The following is a 17,729-nucleotide window of genomic DNA, read 5'->3' on the forward strand; positions in this document are numbered from 1 at the left end:
AGCTGTGCATGCTCAAACAGTGGAATGGGGATTATGCAGATTTGTCTCCTCAAATACAAATGGACCAGAAAACCAGAGACTCTCTTCTCTGGTGGTTGTCTCAGGATCACCTGTCTCAGGGAATGAGTTTCCGCAGACCGGAGTGGATCATTGTCATGACCGATGCCAGTCTGTTAGGCTGGGGTGCGGTCTGGGACTCCCTGAAAGCTCAGGGTCTATGGTCTCGGGAAGAATCTCTTCTCCCGATAAACATTTTGGAACTGAGAGCGATATTCAATACGCTCCAGGTGTGGCCTCAACTAGCGGAGGCCAAATTCATCAGATTTCAGTCGGACAACATCACGACTGTAGCGTACATCAATCATCAGGGAGGAACAAAGAGTTCCCTAGCGATGAAGGAAGTAACCAAGATCATCAAATGGGCGGAGGATCACTCTTGCCATCTATCTGCAATTCACATCCCAGGAGTAGACAACTGGGAGGTGGATTTTCTGAGTCGTCAGACTTTCTATCCGGGGGAGTGGGAACTCCACCCGGAGGTTTTTGCTCAGCTGACCCAGCTATGGGGCATTCCAGAATTGGATCTGATGGCATCCCGTCAGAACACCAAACTTCCCCTTTACGGATCCAGATCCAGGGATCCCAAGGCGGCATTGATAGATGCTTTAGTAGCGCCTTGGTCATTCAGTCTAGCTTATGTCTTTCCACCGTTTCCTCTTCTCCCTCGGCTAGTAGCCAGAATCAAACAGGAGAAGGCTTCGGTAATTCTGATAGCGCCTGCGTGGCCACGCAAGACTTGGTATGCAGACCTAGTGGACATGTCATCGGCTCCACCATGGAAACTGCCATCGAGGCAGGATCTTCTAATTCAAGGTCCATTCAAGCATCCAAATCTAGTTTCTCTGCAACTGACTGCTTGGAGATTGAAAGCTTAATTCTAGCTAAGCGTGGGTTCTCTGAATCAGTTATAGATACTCTGATCCAGGCCAGAAAGCCTGTCACCAGGAAAATTTACCATAAGATATGGCGGAAATATCTTTGTTGGTGTGAATCCAAGGGTTACTCGTGGAGTAAGGTTAGGATTCCAAGGATATTGTCTTTTCTCCAAGAAGGATTGGAGAAAGGTTTGTCAGCTAGTTCCTTAAAGGGACAGATATCTGCTCTGTCTATCCTGTTACACAAGCGTCTGGCAGCTGTACCAGACGTTCAGGCGTTTGCACAGGCCTTAGTTAGAATCAAGCCTGTTTACAAACCTGTGGCTCCTCCATGGAGTCTAAATTTAGTTCTTTCAGTTCTTCAAGGGGTTCCGTTTGAACCTTTGCATTCCATAGATATTAAGTTATTATCTTGGAAAGTTTTGTTTTTGGTAGCTATTTCTTCTGCTCGAAGAGTTTCTGAATTGTCTGCTTTGCAGTGTAATTCACCCTATCTGGTGTTCCATGCAGATAAGGTTGTTTTGTGTACCAAACCTGGTTTCCTTCCAAAAGTGATTTCTAATAAGAATATTAACCAGGAAATTATTGTTCCTTCTCTGTGTCCTAATCCAGTTTCTAAGAAGGAACGACTGTTACAGAATCTTAATGTGGTTCGTGCTTTAAAATTCTATTTAAAGGCAACTAAAGATTTCAGACAAACATCATCTTTGTTTGTTGTCTATTCTGGTAAGAGGAGAGGTCAGAAAGCGACTGCTACCTCTCTTTCCTTCTGGCTGAAAAGCATCATCCGATTGGCTTATGAGACTGCTGGACAGCAGCCTCCTGAATGAATTACAGCTCATTCCACTAGAGCTGTGGCTTCCACATGGGCTTTCAAGAATGAGGCTTCTGTTGAACAGATTTGTAAGGCAGCGACTTGGTCTTCACTGCATACATTTGCCAAATTTTACAAATTCGATACTTTTGCTTCTTCGGAGGCTATTTTTGGGAGAAAGGTTTTGCAAGCAGTGGTGCCTTCCGTTTAGGTTACCTGACTTGTTCCCTCCCTTCATCCGTGTCCTAAAGCTTTGGTATTGGTATCCCACAAGTAAGGATGAATCCGTGGACTGGATACACCATGTAAGAGAACAGAATTTATGCTTACCTGATAAATTACTTTCTCTTACGGTGTATCCAGTCCACGGCCCGCCCTGGCAATTAAGTCAGGTTCAAATTTAATTTTGTAAAACTACAGTCACCACTGCACCCTATGGTTTCTCCTTTTTCTCCTAACCGTCGGTTGAATGACTGGGGGGCGGAGCCTGAGGGGAGCTATATGGACAGCTCTGCTGTGTGCTCTCTTTGCCACTTCCTGTAGGGATTGAGAATATCCCACAAGTAAGGATGAATCCGTGGACTGGATACACTGTAAGAGAAAGTAATTTATCAGGTAAGCATAAATTCTGTTCTTTAATAAAGGCTTTAACTATGTATTTATAGTATACATATTTCACATTCCAATGTTCTGCACATAGCAGAATATATTCTAAGTATTTGTAAATAGATATTCCTGTTTATACCTGTATTTATACCTATATATAATCATGTGTATATATAGATACATAGGTATAGATGTATGTTACCAAAATATCATCAGATAAATAAAGAAATATTTATTTATGAATAAATAGAACATTTTTTGTCTTGTAAAGAACATTGGAATGTGAAATATTCATATTTTCATGTTAGGTTTGCGCAAGAGTGGGGTGTTATTTCCCCCCCACACACACTTTTTATCTCCATTGACTTCTATGGGGGAATACATGAACGTGCATGCAATATTCTAATTTCAAATTTTTGCGCTCATTGGGTTAGCGTGAGAGCGAAAACAGTTTACTTTCAACTAATAATACGAGCACAACCCGACAAACAAAAATATCTTAATTCTAGCGCAATTATTGCTTGAGCGGGAGTGTTAATTCATGCTCCACTCGTAATCTGGCCCTAAATAGCCATATGGGTATATATCTGTATAAGCTACTTCTCTGTTGTTTGTCAGATTCAGGGGTGCACATGTTTTTTAATCTAGTAATATTTATGTGTTGGTTTGGGGGTACTTAGGGCTAAAATGTATGCCTGTAGTGGTACTTGCTACAAAAATGTTTAAGAAACGTGTGTTGCACTTTCACAAAAAGAAATCTGGTCCTGTAAAAGCTGAATGCCATGAGCGGCCACCGTTTTCTGCATTCAGGCAGCTAAAAACCTGCCGAATGCACGTGCCTAGTTCACAGACCTTCATGGGAGCAAATAAATATGCAGCCAGAGTTAACATAAAACATGGCAGCTAATAAGTTCATTATTGATGATAACAAGCGGTGACACCTTTTCTGGAAAGAAATACCAGCCATGCTAATTAGCATAAACGTGTATAAATAATTATACAGTATAAATCAGGAACTAAAGCCTCTAGCAGGCCCATTTATCAAAGGGCTTGCGGACCTGATCCGACACTGCGGATCAGGTCCGCAAGACCTCGCTAAATGCGGAGAGCAATACGCTCTCCGCATTTAACATTGCACCAGCAGCTCACAAGAGCTGCTGGTGCAACGCCGCCCCCTGCTGACTCGCGGCCAATCGGCCGCCAGCAGGGAGCTGTCAATCAACCCGATCGTATTCGATCGGGTTGATGTCCGGCGATTCCTGTCCGCCTGTTCAGAGCAGGCGGACACGGTTATGGAGCAGCGGTCTTTAGACCGCTGCTTCATAAGTTGTGTTTCTGGCGAGTCTGAAGACTCGCCAGAAACACGGCCCTTCAAGCTCCGTACGGAGCTTGATAAATGGGCCTGTAGGACTGATTTTAAATGAACATTTGTTTATAATTAGATTCCAACGCACAATTTTTCTTCGTTCTCTTGGTATCTTTAATTGAAAAACAGACATGTAAGCTTTGGAGCCTGCCCATTTTTGGTTCAGAACCCTGGGTAGCGCTTGCTGATTATTGGCTACATTTAGCCAAATCTGAAAATGAATAACACAATGTTATTAAAAAAAAAGGAAAACTATACAAAACCACTCCCAGATGGGCTAAATAAATGGATCATCTATAAAATATTTATGCAAAGAAAAGTCTTGTGTACAGTGTCAACTCCCTTTAAATATAAAAGGTGAGATTAGATTATTTTTTTTTACAATATTTTAAGAAACTCGTCTCCCTACTCGTCTTTGTTATATCTAAAAGAGGGCATTTTAAAATGTATTGCAGTTTTTTATTTTTGTTATACTTGTGAGGGGTGTCACGGTCAACCAAAAAAGTATACCGGTTTTTGCTTTTCAGCCAATTAGCAATCTGGCCTTAAGACCCAATTGAATTTCATGTTAGCTTCAAAATATAAAAAATTAACAGCTTTAACTTAAAGGGATATGAAACTCAAATTTCTCTTGTTAAGTGTGTTCAGTCCACGGGTCATCCATTACTTATGGGATAAATTCTCCTTCCCAACAGGAAGTTGCAAGAGGATCACCCAAGCAGAGCTGCTATATAGCTCCTCCCCTCACATGTCATATCCAGTCATTCTCTTGCAAGTCTCAACAAAGAAGGAGGTCGCGAGAGGAGATAGGAGTTTTTTACCTAATTATTCTTCAATCAAAAGTTTATTATTTTAAAACGGAGTGTGCTGTTTTTTCTCTCAGGCAGTATTTAGAAGAAGAATCTGCCTGCGTTTTCTATGATCTTAGCAGACGTAACTAAGATTCACTGGCTGTTCTCGCACATTCTGAGGAGTGGGGTAACTTCAGAAAAGGGAATAGCATGCGGGGTCCCCCGCAAATGAGGTATGTGCAGTATTATTTTCTAGGAATGGAATTGACTAAGAAAACACTGCTGTTACCCATATGACGTAAGTACAGCCTTTAATGCAGTAGTAGTGACTGGTATCAGGCTGATAAATGTATGCGCAGTGGAGTTATTTTCTAGGGACTAGAATTTGACTGAGAAAAAAACTGTTAATACTGAAATAAATGTATGAGCCTTAACTGCAGTAGAAGCGACTGGTAGCAGGCTTAGTGATAACTTTGCATAACACTGGAAAGTTGTTTTTAAAACGTTTACTGGCATGTTATTCGTTTTGTGAGGTACTTTGGTGATAAATCTTTTTGGGCATGATTTTTTTCCATATGGCTAACGTATATTTCTGCATAGAAACCGTTGTAACAGGTCTCCCACTGTTGTAATATGAGTGGGAGGGACCTTTTTTAGCGCCTTGTTGCGCAGTTAAAATTCTAGCACAGTCTTCCTGCTTCTTCTTCCTTGATCCAGGACGTCTCCAGAGAGCTCAGGGGTCTTCAAAATACATTTTTGAGGGAGGTAATCAGTCACAGCAGACCTGTGACAGTGTGTTTGACTGTGATAAAAGCGTTAAATCTTAAATTGATTATCCGTTTTTTGGGGTATTGAGGGGTTAATCATCCGTTTGCTAGTGGGTGCAATCCTCTGCTAAATTCATACATTTACTGTTAAAATTGTTGGCTATAACTGAATTAGTTCATTGTTATTTCAACTGTGACAGTTTTTTGTGTTTTTAAAAGCGCTGCAGCGTTTTTTCTATTGCTTGTAAATTTATTGAAAGATTTTTTCCAAGCCTGCTAGCCTTCATTGCTAGTCTGTTTAAACATGTCTGATACAGATGAATCTACTTGTTCATTATGTTTAAAAGCCAATGTGGAGCCCAATAGAAATATGTGTACCAATTGTATTGATGTTACTTTAAATAAAAGTCAGTCTTTACTGGTAAAGAAATTATCACCAGACAACGAGGGGGAAGTTATGCCGCCTAACTCTCCTCACGTGTCAGTACCTTCGCCTCCCGCTCAGGAGGTGCGTGAGATTGTGGCGCCAAGTACATCAAGGCCCTTACAAATCACTTTGCATGATATGGCTAATGTTATGAAAGAAGTATTATCTAATTTGCCTGAGTTAAGAGGCAAACGCGATAGCTCTGGGTTAAGGACAGAGCGCGCCGATGACACGAGAGCCATGTCCGATACTGCGTCACAATTTGCAGAACATGAGGACGGAGAGCTTCATTCTGTGGGTGACGGATCTGATCCGGGGAGACCGGATTCAGAAATTTCAAATTTTAAATTTAAGCTTGAGAACCTCCGTGTATTGCTAGGGGAGGTGTTAGCGGCTCTGAATGATTGCGACACGGTTGCAATCCCAGAGAAATTATGTAGGCTGGATAAATACTATGCAGTACCGGTGTGTACTGACGTTTTCCCTATACCTAAAAGGCTTACAGAGATTATTAGCAAGGAGTGGGATAGACCCGGTGTGCCCTTTTCCCCTCCTCCGATATTTAGAAAAATGTTCCCAATAGACGCCACCACACGAGACTTATGGCAGACGGTCGAGGGAGCAGTTTCTACTTTAGCCAAGCGTACCACTATCCCGGTGGAGGATAGTTGTGCTTTCTCAGATCCAATGGATAAAAAATTAGAAGGTTACCTTAAGAAAATGTTTGTTCAACAAGGTTTTATATTACAGCCCCTTGCATGCATTGCGCCTGTGACTGCTGCAGCGGCATTCTGGTTTGAGTCTCTGGAAGAGGCTATTCGCACAGCACCATTGGATGAGATTATGAACAAGCTTAAAGCCCTTAAGCTAGCTAATGCATTTGTTTCGGATGCCGTTGTGCATTTAACCAAACTAACGGCTAAGAACTCCGGATTCGCCATCCAGGCACGCAGAACGCTATGGCTTAAGTCCTGGTCAGCAGATGTAACTTCTAAATCTAAATTGCTTAATATTCCTTTCAAAGGGCAAACCTTATTCGGGCCCGGCTTGAAAGAAATTATTGCTGACATTACTGGAGGTAAGGGTCACACCCTTCCTCAGGACAGGGCCAAATCAAAGGCCAAACAGTCTAATTTTCGTGCCTTTCGTAATTTCAAGGCAGGAGCAGCATCAACTTCCTCCGCTCCAAAACAGGAAGGGACTGCTACTCGTTACAGACAGGGTTGGAAAGGCAACCAGTCCTGGAACAAGGGCAAGCAGGCCAGAAAACCTACTTCTGCCCCTAAGACAGCATGAAGAAAGGGCCCCCTATCCGGAAACGGATCTAGTGGGGGGCAGACTTTCTCTCTTCGCCCAGGCCTGGGCAAGAGATGTCCAGGATCCCTGGGCGTTGGAGATAATATCTCAGGGATACCTTCTGGACTTCAAAACTTCTCCTCCACAAGGGAGATTTCATCTGTCAAGGTTATCAACAAATCTAATAAAGAAAGAGGCATTTCTACGATGTGTACAAGACCTCTTAGTAATGGGAGTGATCCACCCGGTTCCGCGGACGGAACAAGGGCAAGGTTTTTACTCAAATCTGTTTGTGGTTCCCAAAAAAGAGGGAACCTTCAGGCCAATCTTGGACCTGAAGATCTTAAACAAATTCCTAAGGGTTCCATCGTTCAAAATGGAAACTATTCGAACCATCCTACCCATGATCCAAGAGGGTCAATATATGACCACAGTGGACTTAAAGGATGCCTACCTTCACATACCGATTCACAAAGATCATTATCGGTACCTAAGGTTTGCCTTTCTAGACAGGCATTACCAGTTTGTAGCTCTTCGCTTCGGGTTGGCTACGGCCCCGAGAATTTTTACAAAGGTTCTGGGCTCGCTTCTGGCGGTACTAAGACCGCGAGGCATATCGGTGGCTCCGTACCAAGACGACATTCTGATACAAGCGTCAAGTTTTCAAAATGCAAAGTCTCATACAGAGATAGTTCTAGCATTTCTGAGGTCGCATGGGTGGAAAGTGAACATGGAAAAGAGTTCTCTGTTACCACTCACAAGGGTTCCCTTTCTAGGGACTCTTATAGATTCTGTAGAGATGAAGATTTACCTGACGGAGTCCAGGTTATCAAAAATTCTAAATGCTTGCCGTGTCCTTCATTCCATTCCAAGCCCATCAGTGGCTCAGTGCATGGAAGTAATCGGCTTAATGGTCGCGGCAATGGACATAGTGCCATTTGCGCGCCTGCATCTCAGACCGCTGCAACTATGCATGCTAAGTCAGTGGAATGGGGATTACTCAGATCTGTCCCCTTTACTAAATCTGGACCAGGAGGCCAGAGATTCTCTTCTCTGGTGGTTGTCGCGGGTTCATCTGTCCAAAGGAATGACTTTTCGCAGACCAGATTGGACGATTGTAACAACAGATGCCAGCCTACTAGGCTGGGGTGCAGTCTGGAACTCCCTGAAGGCTCAGGGATCGTGGACTCAGGAGGAGAAACTCCTCCCAATAAACATTCTGGAATTAAGAGCAATATTCAATGCTCTTCTAGCTTGGCCTCAGTTAGCAACACTGAGGTTCATCAGATTTCAGTCGGACAACATCACGACTGTGGCTTACATCAATCATCAAGGGGGAACCAGGAGTTCCCTAGCGATGTTGGAAGTCTCGAAGATAATACGCTGGGCAGAGTCTCACTCTTGTCACCTGTCAGCGATCTACATCCCAGGCATGGAGAACTGGGAGGCGGACTTTCTAAGTCGCCAGACCTTTCATCCGGGGGAGTGGGAACTTCACCCGGAGGTGTTTGCTCAACTGATTCTTCGTTGGGGCGAACCGGAGCTGGATCTCATGGCATCTCGCCAGAACGCCAAGCTTCCTTGTTACGGATCCAGGTCCAGGGACCCGGGAGCGGTGCTGGTAGATGCACTAGCAGCCCCTTGGGTTTTCAACATGGCTTATGTGTTTCCACCATTTCCGTTGCTACCTCGATTGATTGCCAGGATCAAACAGGAGAGAGCATCGGTGATTCTGATAGCGCCTGCGTGGCCACGCAGGACCTGGTATGCAGACCTAGTGAACATGTCGTCCTGTCCACCATGGTCTCTGCCTCTGAGGCAGGACCTTCTAATTCAGGGTCCTTTCAACCATCCAAGCCTAATTTCTCTGAGGCTGACTGCATGGAGATTGAACGCTTGATTCTATCAAAGCGTGGTTTTTCGGAGTCGGTAATTGATACATTAATACAGGCTCGGAAACCTGTTACCAGAAAAATTTACCATAAGATATGGAGTAAATATTTATATTGGTGTGAATCCAAGAGTTACTCATGGAGTAAGGTTAGGATTCCTAGGATATTGGCTTTTCTACAAGAAGGTTTAGAAAAGGGTTTATCCGCTAGTTCGTTAAAGGGACAGATTTCTGCTCTGTCTATTCTTTTACACAAACGTCTAGCAGAGAATCCAGACGTCCAGGCTTTTTGTCAGGCTTTGGCTAGGATTAAGCCTGTGTTTAAAACTGTTGCTCCTCCGTGGAGCTTAAACTTGGTTCTTAAAGTTCTTCAGGGTGTTCCGTTTGAACCCCTTCATTCCATTGATATTAAGCTTTTATCTTGGAAAGTTCTGTTTTTGATGGCTATTTCCTCGGCTCGAAGAGTTTCTGAGTTATCTGCCTTACATTGCGATTCTCCTTATCTGATTTTTCATTCAGACAAGGTAGTTCTGCGTACTAAACCTGGATTTTTGCCTAAGGTTGTTTCTAACAGGAATATCAATCAAGAGATTGTTGTTCCATCATTATGTCCTAATCCTTCCTCAAAGAAGGAACGTCTTTTGCATAATCTGGACGTAGTCCGTGCCCTGAAGTTCTACTTACAGGCAACTAAAGATTTTCGGCAAACTTCTTCTCTGTTTGTCGTTTATTCTGGTCAGAGGAGAGGTCAAAAGGCTTCGGCCACCTCTCTCTCTTTTTGGCTTCGTAGCATAATACGTTTAGCCTATGAGACTGCTGGACAGCAGCCTCCTGAAAGAATTACAGCTCATTCCACTAGAGCTGTGGCTTCCACCTGGGCCTTTAAAAATGAGGCCTCTGTTGAACAGATTTGCAAGGCAGCAACTTGATCTTCACTTCATACCTTTTCAAAATTTTACAAATTTGACACTTTTGCTTCTTCGGAGGCTGTTTTTGGGAGAAAGGTTCTACAGGCAGTGGTTCCTTCTGTTTAATGTTCCTGCCTTGTCCCTCCCATCATCCGTGTACTTTAGCTTTGGTATTGGTATCCCATAAGTAATGGATGACCCGTGGACTGAACACACTTAACAAGAGAAAACATAATTTATGCTTACCTGATAAATTTATTTCTCTTGTAGTGTGTTCAGTCCACGGCCCGCCCTGTCTTTTTGAGGCAGTTCTAAATTTTAATTAAAACTCCAGTCACCACTGCACCCTATAGTTTTTCCTTTCTCGTCTTGTTTCGGTCGAATGACTGGATATGACATGTGAGGGGAGGAGCTATATAGCAGCTCTGCTTGGGTGATCCTCTTGCAACTTCCTGTTGGGAAGAATATATCCCATAAGTAATGGATGACCCGTGGACTGAACACACTACAAGAGAAATAAATTTATCAGGTAAGCATAAATTATGTTTTTTTCTTTAATGACTCAGATAGTGCATGCAATTTTTTTATTTACTCATATTATCAATTTTTCTTCGTTCTCTTGGTATGCTTTGTTGAATGAGCCGAAATGCACTACTGTTTGCTAACTGAACACATGGGTGAGCCAATAACAATCGGTATATATATGCAGCAACCAATCAGCAGCTAGAACCTAGGTTCTTTGCTGCTCCTGAGCTTTCCTAGTTAAACATTTCAGCAAAGTAAAACAAGAGAAGGAAGCAAATTAAATAATTGAAGTAAATTGGAAAGTTGTTTAAAATGGTATGCTCTGTCTGAATCATGAAAGAAAAAAAATTGGGTTTCATGGCCCTTTAACCTTCTGTCCCTTTTAATTACCATTTTGTTCAAAATTCTCGTTGCTTATAGTTTCTTGTTACGATATGGAGTATAAAGGATTAATAAATAATTAAAAGATCACTAGTGTTCCAGTAACGGTTCAGAAAGTTAATCTGATATGGAACTGATCCAGAAGTTAATCATTTTCAACAGCAATGTAAAGGGCTGGTCCACATAACTTTAACGTGACATTTTTTTTGTTTTTCTTGTTTAGCTTTACGCCCTGTGCGAACCTGCTGCATTGCATGCTTTGTGTTACATGAACGTTTGTTCTGAAATACATTGTGTATATATGAGTAGCATGACAGATGTTCATTTTACATCATTTCAACCCTTTCTAATTTTCAGATTTATCATTTGTTTTAAAAATATTTTGTTACGCTGTTTGATATTGTAGTTAAGTAAAATATCTCAGAAATAATTCTTCCAAAAAGCAACCATTGCATGACAAGTTATTTTGCAAAAATATTATTTTCACTTTCAAAGACAAATTCCTTCACAATGATTCACTTTACACTTCAGAAACAAGGGAAATTAACGGTACGTCAGCAAATTAAAGGGACACTAATATCAACATGAAACTTAAAGGGACAGTCTAGGCCAAAATAAACTTTCATGATTCAGAGCATGTAATTTTAAACAATTTTCCAATTTACTTTTATCACCAATTTTGCTTTGTTCTCTTGGTATTCTTAGTTGAAAGCTTAACCTAGGAGGTTCAAATGCTAATTTCTTAGACCTTGAAGCCCACCTCTTTCAGATTGCATTTTAACAGTTTTTCACCACTAGAGGGTGTTAGTTCATGTATTTCATATAGATAACACTGTGCTTGTGCACGAGACGTTATCTAGGAGCAGTCACTGATTGGCTAGACTGCAAGTCTGTCAAAAGAACTGAAAAAAGGGGCAGTTTGCAGAGACTTAGATACAAGATATATACCAAAGACACAAAGTGAGAAAACCTAATACCCAACAAGAATTAAACAACGTCCCATCTCAAAATGTACTGCACAGAACAGGAGCAATTTAAGCATAAATTATATATATAAGAAAATAGGGGATTGTGTCTCTATATATATATATTTGTATATTTCATACATCAATGCATAGAGGTAACTTTTCAACTTATTTTGTTTTTGTGTTTTGTTTTTTTATCACAGAGAGTGGGTCTAAACTATTAAGCGTCATACATGAACGCATAGTTGTGTAACAGGTTATCAGAAGCCTGAAAAAGTGGCCCTTACTCTCATGTATGTGATACAATCACAAATTCAGGACATAAGCATTTTTGAAAGTTAAATAACTCTTTGCTAATTGTTAGACTTTTAATTCATAATTTATATCATGTTGATTGTAGACCATGGTTTTTGTTAAAGAATGCCCAGGTTAAACAAATACACTGCAGATAATAGTATTTAAATATGATATAATTCTTCATTTATTTGTTAATACCGGGAAAGAAAAATGTACAAAAAATGGACTCATGACCTCTTGTTGCTCTGTCATCTTTTGTTCACAACCAGTATATATGGGGTTAAAATAAACTCAGGGCGTGTTGTTTCTCAATATGTTTTTAGCCAATGAGGTTGTTCTTACTTATGTACATAAGGAACACCTGTGGCTGGCTTCAGTATGCTATGATTACGGCTATGCCGAAACGCGTAAGCCTGCCAGCCAGAGGTGCCCCATATTGTCTCTTTTGACACTGTGTTGTCCTACTTTATTTTATATATACCAAATAAAGGTTATATTTTATTTTATACTAGCGCTCTCAATTGTTTTCTTTGGTGGACTTAGATACAAGATAATCACGGAGGTTAAAAGTATATTATTATAACTGTGTTGGTTATGCAAAACTGGGAAAAGGGTAATAAAGGGATTATCCATCTTTTAAAACAATACAAATTCTGGTGTAGACTGTCCCTTTAAATGGATTACAAAGAGCATGAGATTTTTCTTATTTACTTATCAGTTTTTATTAGTTAATATCAGTTTTGCTTAGTTCTCTTGGCATCCTTTAGATTAATCCTAGGTGAGCTCAGGAGCGTGCACGTCTTTTACCAAGTTGTTTAAAATTGTGTGCTTTTATCTGACTCGTGAAAGTTTAATTGTGTCACTTTAAAATAGCTAACCATGAAAAGAGGAAACAATCACATATTAAATAGAATATATTAAAGGGACACCAAACAACAGATTTTTTTTTATATAAAAAGTTTAGTTATATATAATGAAACTGTGCAATATACGTTCATTACTCATTTTACCCCTTTTTCTGTACTTTAGCTCTGAAATATTTTATTTTTTAATTCACCAAACTTAAATGCCCCCTGTTGACTTCTCAGGGCTAATTCTGCTACATATATATTCATTATTGGCTTTATAACAACTGCAAAACCATGCATTTGATTTATTTTATTTTGTGATTCAGACAGAGCACGCCATTAGTTTCCAATTGACTTCTATTATCAAATTTGCTTTCTTCCCATGATATTCTAGGAGGAACCAGGAAATAGTGCTGCTATCTAGTGCTCTTTAAATGGATAACATTCTTGCAAAACTCCTGCCAAGTACTCCAGAAATGGGCTGGCTCTAAAGCGTACGTCCCTGCTTTTCAACAAAAGATACCAAGTGAAACAAAGAAAAATGAATAATAGAGGTAGATTAGAAAGTTGTGCTCTATCTGAATCATGAAAGACAAATGTTGGGTTTCATATCCCTTTTATTATGCAACATGCACCAGCATTTTAAACACAGCACTTGCTCAGAGGTGCTTCTACCATCTGGTAATGACTCAATTTGTTAATTGTGGAGATGATACAAGCCCCACTGATGCTCTGAGCAGCTGCAATATTTTAAATACTGGTGCACTGAGAATATCTAGCTATGCTTCACATGCACTTGCAAAGAAAAATGTTAAAGGGACAGTCAACACCAGAATTGTTGTTGACTAGATAATCCCTTAATTACCCATTCCCCAGTTTTGCATAACCAACACAGTTTTAATAATACACTTTTTACCTCTGTAATTACCTTGTATCTAAGCCTCTGCAGACTGTCCCCTTATTTCAGTTATTTTGACAGACTTGCATTTTACCAAATTAGTGCTCACTGCTCAGGAAATTCATGTGCATTAGCTCAATGCTATCTATATGAACCACATGAACTAACGCCCTCTAGTGGTGAAAAACGGTCAAAATGCATTTAGATTAGAGGCGGCCTTCAAGGTCTAAGAAATTAGCATATGAACCTTCTAGGTTTAGCTTTAAACTAAGAATACCAAGAAAACAAACAAAATTGGTGATAAAAGTACATTGGAAAGTTGTTTAAAATTACATGCCCTATTTGAATCATGAAAGTTTTTTTGGACATGACTGTCCCTTTAACACTAAAACATTTTGCCAATACACGTATATTGCAAATATGTTTCTATTCAAAGATGTAATTAATCTATGTGCATTTTAATTTGGACCGGAATGTCCCTTTAAGTAAAAAAAAGAACAATATTCCATCCTAAACAACTAAAGGGTTAATATATTGCTTGTGAAGTTTAGACAAAGGCTATTGGGTTCACCTGCATTAATTCAGTATAAAGCCTTATGTATTAAACTGTAATATTCAATATATTTCTCTCTGTTTTTGATTTATACTACTTTTTATAGCAAACTCATGGTAAGATTTCTTAATCTCTCAACTAGAGTGTTATGCAAAATGATAGGCATAGCACTGTTTACCCCCTAATTATGGTTGTATGAGTGTTAGCAGCAAGGTGAATATGAGGTTTCAGACTTGGGTCTCCCACTCCCTCTCCAAAGTTAATGTTGTTTGCAGTGGGACAAAAAAGGTCAAGGCTTGTTTATGTCAATTCACTTGTTGACTTCATTAAACCTGTGCTCACCTACATGAGTACCACATCCTTCTATTTTGGGAGGTTGGTTATCCATCCTACTGCCAAAGCAAACCAAGTCTTATCCCAGACACCTTTAATAGATACACAGGTACAATTAGCCTCTGTTTCATGGAGAAGACAGTATAAATGACAGACTTGCAACCAGGCATACTGGCGAAGTTCCGGAACCACTGCTGTCCTCTTCAGGTCTTCCTGCACTCTGTGTACCAGACCATGTTTCCTTCCTGTTAGTTTTACAGACCTACCTGAGGACATTGAAGGGAGTGTACACAGACAAGAGAGGCCTATAATAAACATATTACTGTGGATAACCACACACAGTGCTTCTGTTTGCAGCCACAGTGAGGAACATGTTGAAATAGAGAGTGTAGAAGGCAGGAAAATTAATGCTAAGTGAATTTTACGTAGTAGCTAAATTGATGAGTTTTCTCTCTGTTTTGGTTGGGATTTAATTTGATTCTGATTATAGGGTAATAACGACTGAATAAAAGTGTATACTTTGCATACATTCTTTCTCGTTTCCCCCCCCCCCTAATGTTTTTGTTTTATTTATTTATTTATATATATATATATATATATATATATATATATATATATATATATATATATATATATATATATATATATATATATATATATATATATATATATATAATGCAAAAAAACAAAGTATTGCAGTATGCAGTGATACCTTTTTTATTGGACTAACATAATATTTCAAAGACAAGCTTTCGAGAGTTTTCCTCTCTTCCTCGGGTCTGAAGCTATATATCTTAAGTGTATAGCTTCAGACCTGAGGAAGAGAGGAAAACTCTCAAAAGCTTGTCTTTGAAATATTATGTTAGTCCAATAAAAAAAGGTATCACTGCATACTGCAATACTTTGTTTTTTGAGCATCTTATCTACTGGACTAACACGGCTACTCCAATCTTCACTATATATATATATATATATATATATATATATATATATATATATATATATATATATATATATATATATATATATATATATATATATATATACAGGTGGCCCTCGTTTTACAACGGTTCAATTTACACCGTTTCAGAATAACAACCTTTTTTGCAGTCATGTGACTGCTATTGAAAAGCATTGAGAAGCAGCGCATTTATTAAAATAGCCAGTAGGTGGAGCTATCCACTTGTGTTGCAGCAAAGTCAAGCAAGCTGAAATTAATCAGTTTAACCAGACCTGAGCTATTGAGCAGATTTCAAAGAAACACGATCTTCCTGTCTATAACTCAGTCCAGATTGGAATGCATAGAAAGAACTGTTTGCAGAAAAATGCAAGTAAAGTCTGTGTTGTGTGATTATTTTATTAGGTTTATAATGCTGTTTAGCAAATGTTTTTGTTCATTTAACTTAATCTAATGATATATTCTGTGTTGTGTGATTATTTTATTAGGTTTATAATGCTGACTAGCATTTAAAGTCTTCATTTCAAAGCTTTAAAAATAATGTATTAGGTGTTACTTATGACAATTTTGAGAGGGGCCTGGAACCTAACTCCCTCACTTCCCATTGACTTACATTATAAACTGGGTTTCAATTTACAACGGTTTCGATTTACAACCATTTCTTCTGGAACCTAACCCAGGCATAAACTGAGGGCTACCTGTATATATATATATATATATATATTACACTTTATGGTAACATAGATTACTTGTGTGTAAACAGTTGATTACTCTGAGAGGAAACATGATTATTTAGAGTCATTAAACACTTCTTTCTTTTGTGTAAAAAATTGTGCTTTGTCCCACATTCCCTAGGGAGGCCAAAAACCAAAATCTTTAATGTAGGTTTTCATAATGCAGTGGTAGCATTTTGACTAAAAAAATGTTATTGCAGAAAGTTTTGTCTCTGGGATAATGCTTTAAATTGCCTAAACTAGTTATTTAATTAGCAGTTTACAGAATTTGGTTTTAGCCTAACAAGGGAGCCTGAGAGAAATGCAATTTTCATACAAAACAAGCAGTGTTAAATGTACTTTTAATCCTTTTCGTTCTTACTATCATCTGTAAATAAAATTGATCTATATATGGTACATATGTATATACATAAATACATTTTCTTACATTCTAATTATCTATTCAGTTTTTATCACAAACCCTTGCTTTAGTGACACCAACATTCAATTATATGGTTCTTAGTTTAACAAGGGATGTTTGTGGAAGATGAACAAATTTAGAAATATTATCTAAATTAATGATATTGTGTAAAGGTCAGTTCTTGTATATGAGTAACAGTGTTATTTAAACGCATGCAAATGAGCAAAATAGCGTAAAAACTAGGTGTAATCATGGTTTTCTACAGAAATCGTGAAACATATATGGATGTGAATTGTCTGAAAATATTTGTCCATCCATGGGTCAGATCTTTCTCAGTCTTGATGCAAATCTAAACCCATTCTTATCTAAAATACGGGCTATCATTTGATGGTATTGGCCACCTTACCACGAGGGCCTAACCTACAGGATAATCCGGTATTAAATTTGATCTAACCAGCAGATAACTGATTTTACAACTGTGAATGATTTTCGGTTTATTTGTATTTAGAAAAAAAATCTCACAAACTCTTTTGCACAAATTCCTTGTTTTATATGATTTGCTTGTCATTCTAAACCAATATATTCTACCCCTTTCCAGAGATAATGAATGTAATAACCAAGAGGCATGGAACTATATATACAATAGGCATTAATAGGCCTAACGCCAGAAATGCTGTGAATCCTGAGACAGCGGCTCAGCTGGTCCAAGCGTTTAATGAGTTTGAGACGGACCCGACATTAACAGCGGCTGTTCTTCATGGGATAGGTAACATATCATTATCACTTATTACTTTATGACGAAAAGGTCATTTTATAAGGGTATCACTGGTTTTGCAGAACTACATTCTAATATCCATGGCCTCTATTTCCTCAGCCTCTATTCATCCCCTCACTAATGATGTTATTATATAATAATAAACAGGTTGCAAATAGTATAACCAGTCACAGGCCGAAGTGCCCAGGTCAGATTGCTTGTTTCCATGTGGGTGAGAAACACTATACCTGTACTACCTGAGGTAGCAAACACTTTGCAAGT

General features: G+C 39.2%; 1 protein-coding gene across 2 annotated transcripts in view; it reads left to right on the plus strand.

Annotated features, from left to right (window-relative positions):
• The window catches only part of LOC128660735 (enoyl-CoA hydratase EchA19), a 175,932-nt gene that overhangs the window by 21,727 nt on the left and 136,476 nt on the right, over nucleotides 1–17,729 (plus strand). For both annotated transcript variants that reach the window (XM_053714724.1, XM_053714725.1), the window contains exon 3: nucleotides 17,292–17,459. In XM_053714724.1, the coding sequence (XP_053570699.1) occupies nucleotides 17,292–17,459 (168 nt within the window). The remainder of the gene's footprint in view (nucleotides 1–17,291; nucleotides 17,460–17,729) is intronic.

This window comes from Bombina bombina, chromosome 5 (genome assembly GCF_027579735.1).
Source record: "Bombina bombina isolate aBomBom1 chromosome 5, aBomBom1.pri, whole genome shotgun sequence".
In the NCBI taxonomy this organism is placed as follows: domain Eukaryota; kingdom Metazoa; phylum Chordata; class Amphibia; order Anura; family Bombinatoridae; genus Bombina; species Bombina bombina.